Source organism: Falco biarmicus, chromosome 3 (assembly GCF_023638135.1).
Source record: "Falco biarmicus isolate bFalBia1 chromosome 3, bFalBia1.pri, whole genome shotgun sequence".
Classification (NCBI taxonomy): domain Eukaryota; kingdom Metazoa; phylum Chordata; class Aves; order Falconiformes; family Falconidae; genus Falco; species Falco biarmicus.
Window position 1 is genome coordinate 29,765,902 of NC_079290.1, and position 8,829 is coordinate 29,774,730.

The 8,829-nt window shown below is 40.4% G+C and overlaps 1 protein-coding gene across 1 annotated transcript; it reads left to right on the top strand.

Moving 5' to 3' along the window:
- The first annotated feature begins 26 nt into the window (after positions 1 to 26).
- RIDA (reactive intermediate imine deaminase A homolog) lies at positions 27 to 8,785 on the top strand. Its single transcript, XM_056332394.1, has 6 exons — positions 27 to 168; positions 4,251 to 4,356; positions 4,911 to 4,965; positions 5,809 to 5,877; positions 7,496 to 7,551; positions 7,981 to 8,785. The coding sequence occupies exons 1-6, from the start codon at positions 104 to 106 to the stop codon at positions 8,041 to 8,043; spliced, it is 414 nt and encodes a 137-aa protein (XP_056188369.1). The 5' UTR covers positions 27 to 103; the 3' UTR covers positions 8,044 to 8,785.
- The last annotated feature ends 44 nt before the right edge of the window (positions 8,786 to 8,829 follow it).

An 8,829-nucleotide genomic window follows, 5' to 3' on the forward strand; every position in this document is an offset into this window, starting at 1 on the left:
TGCGGGGCGCTGCGGCACCAGTGGGCGGGGCGGAGCAGAGCAGGCGGGCAGGGGCAGGCGGGCGGCTCGCTGAGGAGAGGGCAGGAGGGGGCTGTCGGCAGTTATGGCCTCGCTCGTGAAGAAAATAATCAGCACTGCTAAGGCTCCCCCTGCGTTGGGTCCATACAGGTATGCCTTAGCGAGACGGAGGTCTCTGGGAAGGAGCAGGAGCGAGCGGGAGCAGGTTTTGCCCGTCGGCAGGGGCCTGGGGCGGTGGTCTGCCAGGCAGCCCTGAGGGCTGTGGTGGGGGTGGGCTCCTCCATCAGGCACCGGACTCCCCTCCGGTAACCCCCCAGGGACACCTGGGGTCCTACAGCACGGACGGGTCTGCAAGGCTGGCGGCGATTTAGGCGCAGTTTTAAAATGTCTCTCAAAAAGCCAGTTTGGGAAAATAATTCTGAAATCAGTGGTAAGCAGGGGTTTAAAATGTGAATGTTGACTCTGGAGGTGATGGGAAGTGAAGGTGGAGCCCAAACCAGGATGCGCTTTGGCTGCTGGAGTATTCGCTGCCTGGGAATTGCAAATCTCTTATTCTGAATGTGACTTCCAGCAGGTTATAGGTGCTTTTCAGTCTAAAAACTTAACTGCTGTAAAACATGTAATATGTTGCTCACTGTTTTCACAAGTAAGTTGTTGCAATGGCTCTGAATGTAATTTTAAAAAGAAGTGCTCCCATTTTTAATTGGAGAAAGGTTTCGCTTTGCTATTTGGGTGTGAAAAAATACTCAATAACTATAGTAGACCCTTGTAGCTAAGGTACTGAGGGATTTTTACCAAGGCATTTTCTAAGAATTTTTAATTCTGCATTTGGGCTTTGTTTTCCCAATACAAGCACAGATTCCTTTGGTCTAAACTTTTTCCCCTGTAGCATCTTAGTGCCTTCCAGGTACGGTTTTGTCTCTGTTACTTTGTAACTGAGCTTTCTGCTCTTCAAACTGTGTGTCCTTTACGGGAATTACAAAGATGGAGAAATACAAAGTGTCGAAGCAGAGCCCTGACATGAAGGTTAACTTCTGTAAACAAAACTGTTGCTGGGGGCAGCCAGGGGCCTGGCTTGGCTTGTAGTGAGAAGAACATCTAGGATACGGGAAGGTGATGCTTTAGCTGTGCACACACAAACCACTGGCTTAGCCTTCAACATAGCTCTCCACTTCTGTTGGGGATTAACTGCACTCCAACATTTTGTGCTTAGTAGTTCTTAATGAAATACTGCTTGTTAAGCAGCCTTTTAATTGTATGATGGGTCTAACTTCAGTACGTTGATCAATAACTTAGTTTATTGGTTTCAGTAAACTTGTCAAAGTCCAGTGAGCAGAAGTTGCACAAGAACTGCTACATCTCTGCTGTGGAGTCTGAACATAGTAACAGAGGAATGTGGGCTTAATAGAGAATGAGGAATTGGGATGTATGGGCTGCCTTCCTGGTTCTGCTACAACCCTTCAGTATGCTTTTTTGGTGACCTATTTTTACTGTATTTTTGTATTTCCTTTACTGCATCCAGTTTCCTAAACCTTGAGATAGGTAGGTGTATATATAAAAAGATATGTGTGAGTGTGTATGTGTATATGTATATCTCATTAATGTTAATGGAGCCAAGATACTGTTGTGTCAACAATCATCTATGTAAAAAAGATCAGATCATCTTTGCAGTACATGTCTTTAAAGAGCATGCTTCTCAACACCATCTCTCTGCTGGATAACATTCTTCTAATGTCGTAATGTCTGTCCAGTTATGCACTTGGGTATACTGAAACCTGAATGACTCTAGGCACACCAGATTTCTGCTGAATCAGGGATTAATGAGTAGCTACAATTGACTGTAGTTATAGGATACATTTGCAGTTGAAGTATGATTGGGTGTTGTGTAGTTGAAGTTTCTCTGAGCTTCGCTCATGCATTTGACTCCTGTAAAATTATACCCTTTAGTTGGTAAATTGTTAATAGTCTCAGTGAATGGAAGATTCCACCAGTAAGCTTGTCAAGAGAAGGAACTTGAGGGGCAAAGAAAGGGACCCAATAAGACTGCTACAGATGTTGATCTGGCATTGGTATGAGAAGGCTTCAGCTTGTTGGTGTTTTTTCCTAATTATTCACTATTTAGGATGCTCCAAAGTCTTTGTTGGGATAAATGATTTGTTGTTTCATTTGCTTTATAATAACCAATACGAGACTTTTTTAGAGAGCTCATGCCTTCTTGTTGCATGGTTTTCTGTGCTTCAAACAGAAACAGAAGTTTGTGGTCTGAGGGCCTGTGCCTCAAACAAAGCAAGACATGGTAGGAAAGAAAATAAAATGAGGGAAGCATATGTGTTTGGTTCATACATGTATTTTCTATCAACAAGACTGCATCAGCTAGAAAACTACTTCATTCATTCAAACATTTCCTATGAGGACAGGCTGAGAGAGTTGGGGTTGTTCAGCCTGGAGAAGAGAAGGCTCTGGGGAGACCTTATTAGTGGCCTTCCAGTACCTGAAGGGGCCTAAGGGAAGCTGGGGAGGGGCTTTTTACAGGGACATGTAGTGACAGGAGAAGGGGTAATGGCTTTAAACTAAAAGAGGGTAGATTTAGATTAGATGTTGGGAAGAAATCCTGTATGGTGAGGGTGGCGAGGCACTGGCACAGGTTGCCCAGAGCAGCTGTGGATGCCCAATCCCTGGAAGTGCTCAGGTCCAGGTTGGATGGGGCTTTGAGCAGCCTGGTCTGGTGGAAGGTGTCCCTGCCTATGGCGGGGTGTGTGTGGAACTAGGTGATCTTTAAGGACCCTTCCAACCCAAACCATTCTATGACTCACTAGTTTTTCTTCTTTAAATGGTGTAGTTTTGTGATGTACTCTGGTTTCATTAGTTGATAATAGAGAAAATAATCACCACATAAGATATTTTACCATAGCAATTTAGTTACTGGCTATTTTTTCCCCTTGTGAAATTACAGGAGAATTTAGGACAGGGGTAAAAGAAAAGATGGGAGTGATGGCACTCTTCAGATTGCCTAACTGTAATCTTTTTATTGAGTCCCCAAATTAGGTTGGTCCAATGTGAAGTCAATGGATTGAGACAATCCAACTGAGTCAATCCAATTAAGAGAGAAGATATAATAAAAATATTCTCTGGAAGAGTCCCCTTTCTTTCCCCACTGGCATTAAAGGGAAGCTAACCTCTTAATTTAGATGCTTCAGGGAGGTGCCTAACCCTACTTTGTGTAACTTGAGACACTGCTGAATTGTCAAAACTATGTGTTTTCTTGTACAGTGGGAAGAGATAAAAAAGCCAGTGTTGACACACCACTAACACTTTCAAAAGAGTCTTTTCCTAATTTCTCTGTGAAATATTTTTAATTACCAGCTGAAGAGAAGTAAACTATGTCCCTTGTGTAATGTTTGCTAGGTAGTTTAAATCTTTGTTTTAATCTTTTAATCTCTTCGTGGTAATTAAAGACATTAATAATTGCCAACTCTACTTCAGCAAAAACACACCTGACATTTATTTAAAAATGTTTTGCAAATAGCTTGAAATCTTCAATCTTCTGAATTAACCCACCCAACAGGTCACTCAGGTTATTTGGTGAGAGGAAAGTGATTGTTCTGGGAATGGAGTGATCTAGAAGTTGTGCTGACTGGCCAAATTCATGACTCTGGAGGAATACTGCCAGAGAATTAGTGTGCAGGGCTTCAACTTACAGCTGTAACTCACTATCATGGTGCTTGTTTGAGAAGAAAAATGTTCAATTTTCTAATCAGCATTCTTTTGATTTTTCTTTCTCCACTTCCCCCCACCCCGTTCTGCAGCTGAGATGTAGGTGAAAGGTATTGTCTACCTGTCAAACTAGGGTGGGATATATATCTGGGCAGGTCCAAAAATTGTGGAAAATTGTGTTTATTTACTCTGCCTCCCCTCTGCTTTATGCAGTGTGGAAGCTGTGTAGCTCAGTTTAGTGTTGTGCTGCTGTGCTCATACCCTGTGCCTTTGCAAGAATCAGGGTTTATTTCCTCAAAACCAGAGCTATGCACTTCCATAGGTGGTCTAATCCCAGCTCTCCCAAAAGCATACACAGATTGAATGTGTGGTTGTGCGTACAGACTTGTGCATGGAAAACCTCAGTCCTCTGTCTTTCTGAGATGTTATAAACTACTGAAGAATATGTGAAATGTGCCTTCAGATAGTTAAATGTTTTGATGGGGAAACATTAAACCTAAAATGTCACTTGTTTTCAGCCAAGCAGTCCTAGTAGACCGAACAATGTACATTGCAGGACAGATTGGTATAGAACCTTCCACTGGGCAGCTTGTCTCTGGAGGGGCAAAGGAAGAAGCTAAGCAGGTAAGAAGTCTTCTAGCAATAAACTTGTAAGGGAGTTAGCATGTGTGTAGTCAAACACGGACTCATGAGAAACTGAAGACACCTAGAGATCACATTTCACACCCTCTAAAATAAGGGAAAAGCAGGAGGAAGTCCTTCCATTCTAACCCTGTAATTTTCCACCTAAAGAACTTGGAGGGCAGGGGAGGAATCTGTATTTCATGTATGAAAGAATCAATGTTTATAAGAAAGGTTAAGACCTCAGCAATAACCCTGGCTTGAGTCAGGGAAAGATTTTGTTCCCTTAGTAGCAAAAAGGTGATGTGACGTAATAGGGTGAGATGGAGCTGCATCATGCATTTACATCTAATGAATGGATGCTTTAATATTTGTGTTTATTAGAAGTTCCCTTTTATTAATTTCTGATTTTGCTTACTCACTGAGGACTGTTGATGATTTGCTGGGTGAACTTACAGTATAACGTGGATGCAGCCAAATTAAAACTATATATTTACATACTTACCTAAATACAACCAAGCTGATAGTTAAAAGATTTTTGCCTTGTTTTTCATTAGGCTCTAAAAAACATGGGAGAAATCCTGAGAGCTGCAGGCTGTGATTATGGCAATGGTAAGTGCTGCTGTGATGGTGGCAAACAAATGGTTGGTTTTACCTGGATTAAAAAAAAAATGCAGTGGGCTTAAAAAACAAAAAGGCTGTTTGCTAAACATTCAGTTGTTATCAATAGCTGGAAGAAACAAAAGGAATCATGAGTCTGGGTTACAAAATACAAGAATAAGTCAGAATGCAAGTCTTTTTGGTGGGTATCAATGGAACACTGCTTTTCACCGGAAGTTTCTGCCCACAGTGCTAATATTTTAACTCTAACTGGGGAAGCTCAGATATAGACAGAGCTGCAAATGACTACAGGCATTTTAAGCAGCCTAGGCTTTGCTCCAGGTACAAGCAGGTTTGTATCTATGGTGCTAATATTCTAGGAGCTTTCAATACTTTTTGGGGGGAAGGACTCTTAACAGTGGAGCCAAATCAGGCTTGGGCAGTCATGGGTAAAAAATTTAGTATAGACTGTATTTTCAGACCTGTTATGGACTCTTCTGGCAGCAGATATTATATAATATAGTTTATTGCCAACAGTTGGCTTACAACAGCTTTTTTAATTGACCTGCTTATCAGTTCTATGCCTCTTGGAAGAACTGGGCTTAGAATGAAATTTAAAATGGATATTTTCAGAGCTGGTCAGGAATGTCTAATTCCTTAAAGTTTTATTAAATAGTAGCTGTTCGGATTTTTTTAGGTGGTAACTCTAATAGTCAACATCTGTTTGCAAAACTTTTCAAAATATTTAGAATACTTGAGAGAAATTTATGAAATAAAAGCAAGAAATGCACTGAAGATTTCAACTTCTGTATACAAGTCAGAGGTCTAAAATAACGGCAGTTGTGTAATTTCTAGTTGTGAAGACTACGGTTTTGATGGCAGACATGAAGGATTTCAATGATATTAATGATATTTACAAACAATGTAAGTAGATCTTTTTTGTTTCTGTTTTACTAGTATGGCTTGTGGAACAAATTATATTCACATTAGGCAAAGTGTTTTAATGACTCAGATTGTGTAGTTCCAGAATCTTCGAGATTCCAGTTGAAATTTAATAGTAAAAAAACCCCAAACACCCTAATTTGCAAGCATCAGATCAAGCACAGCCTACTTTCCAGTGGATTTGTGTCCTACCATTCCACTAACTCACTGTCATGTGAAGATCAGCTCCTGCCATCCCTGCAGGTTGATCTTCCATGCCTCTTTACCTTGACAGATGCTGTTATCCCTATGTAGTTCCACCATAGGCAGCCTTCAAATGCTTATTTTCAGATTTTGTATCTCCATTTCTTTAAAGTCTCTTTGGATCTTTTTATACAATACCATACACTTTTTATACAAGGATGAGCCACACTGCTCCACTTAAGGGAAAAACAAACAAAAAAAAATGCTTGGTCAGCAAAACTGGATGTAGACTGAAATAGGTCATTCCAGTAAGCCATATTCTGCAGAAGCATTTGGGAGAGTATGCACATAAGTTCCTTATTTACATGGCTTTGGTTTTTAATTAGATAGCAACATCTGGTTTTGAATGAAGTGTTATTGATGAGCTATCAACACGCTTTTCTGCATGTCAAAGTGTGTGTTTAAGCAGGGTAAAAACAGACCAGCTGGATACTTAAGTTACTTGTTGCCTCCTGCTTGTAGTTCAAGACAGCAGTTGCTGTTCTTTGTGAGCTATTATCCTGCCTTGTCAGTGCAGGACACGGAAAGTTACCGTTTCTGAGCTTAGTGTTAACTCTCACTGGTAAAACTTCAATTTAATTACACAAATTCCTTGGAAGTGTTCAAAGTCAGGTTGGACGGGGCTCTAAGCAGCCTGATCTAGTGAAAGATGTTCTTGCCCATGGCAGGGGGCTGAGTTGGACTAGATAATCTTTAAAGGTCCCTTCCAACTTGAACTATTCTATGAGTCTATGAATTCAGCTCTTGCACCTTTACCCTTCTCCCCCCCGCCTTTATTTTGCTGTCCTGGCCCATGTCCCTTGACCCATTGTTTTAATATCCTTGAGCGCCAGGCCTAACTGGGAATGGAGGAATAGGTCAAGGGACTATTTTTCCTATGCCTGCCTTTGATATGAGTAGTGTTGGCCCCCTGTTGACTTTAAGCAGATCTGGCATCTTTGCTCATGACTTGGCAGGGGCCTGTTTCTCCCTCTTGCTCTTTGTGTGAAAGAGCACTCTCCCATTCCCTGGTGTTTGCAACTGGATGATCACCATTCTGATTTAATCGTTCTTTTTCGGCCAAGTTGGTGTTGAGGCCATGCAGTGTCAGCAGACTGCAGGTTATCACTGGCCATTAGAATCACAGCTGTAGCTGGCTTCTTGATGATGAATGGTAGCTTGCTGAGATGTTGGAGCAGTCAGTGACCAAAAAAACCTAAACCAGCAATGGGGAAATGATAGCTGGCACCAAAGACTATTTGTCCTGTAGCCTTGAACCTGAAACTGTTCCAATGACTACATTTTATACAGATTACTTTGAACTGTGTTTTATCAAGCAAAATTAAGTGATTGGTGGATGTTTCTGCTTAAATTACAGTTTTCAAGACAAACTTCCCAGCCAGAGCAGCCTATCAGGTTGCTGCTTTGCCGAAAGTAAGTGTCACTTTTCCGCCTACAAAAAGTTTTCTGAAATTCCTTACTTCTGAAGCATTCTGACAGCTTTTCTTATTATGGAATAGCTTCAATTGCAACTATTTGAAAGAAGACTCTGAAGTATTTAGTTTTTTCTAAGTATACAAGTCTTATTTCCACACATTATAAGATATCTCAATATGAGAGAGAGATTTCTTGATGGTGAAAGATGGCTACAACGCTAGAAATCAGGGGCTATGATACTTAAGTAAAGTGAATTTTCACTATTACTTAGTTCTAGCACTAATTTAGCAATGTTATCAGAAGTATAATCTCCCTCAAATGTCACTCTGTTCATACAAGATTGTATTATACATTCAGTTGCTTTGTAAAAAAAAAAAAAAAAAAGATATTAAACTCCTAATATGTTTCCTCATTGTTTTCTCACAGGGTGCCCGAGTTGAGATTGAAGCTATTGCCATTCAGGGACCCCTCCAAGATGCTTCAGCCTGACTATAAATAGAGACTGACTATCCTATGACAGCCATTTTAGATGTAATACTTCTCCCTGACATCTGTCTGTTCCTACAATTGACTATCAGCAGTTAGGTACAGTTGCAATCAGTAAACTTACTGAGGAAAGGTGCTTGCTTCTGGATTGTGGCCTTGGATTCTCTAAAATATGAGCTTACAGTGAATTCTCTGCTGGAAGACCCTGAAACCTCCTGCTAAAATCAGCTGAGCCCGATTGCAGGACAGGGCCCTTAGTTTGTGCTGGTGACTGGATATTCAGGTATTAAAGTACACACTTGGGTGAATGTATGACAGCTATACTGTGGGTGATCTGGATATGGAAAAATAATGATTTGTAATAGTAAGCTTTTCATAACAATTTTCCCATTTCTTTCATTTTTTCTCATATAAGACAGAACACTTGAATTGCATAGTGTGCATCTTCGCTTTGGTGTTTTGGGGAATTTTGTTGTATTTGTTTCTGAACTGTGTTAAACTTTACAGAATAGATTCCTGTTGGGACTCACATTTTTTTCATATGGAAGCAATTGCTTAAGAAAGTTAATACTAATTTCAGAAAGAAGAAAATTATGCTATTCTGAAGTAAAGCGCTAACTTTATTAATCAGCTGTAAATGAGTAACCTGTAACCTTTTTCATAGCAATTCAACTTTGACTGTTTTGATTTTTAAAAAAATATATATCCCATTTAATAAGAATAAATTATGATTGCATCTCTAAAACTGTGCTTGTCTGTTCTGGGAACAAACTTTTCCTGATTATGCTT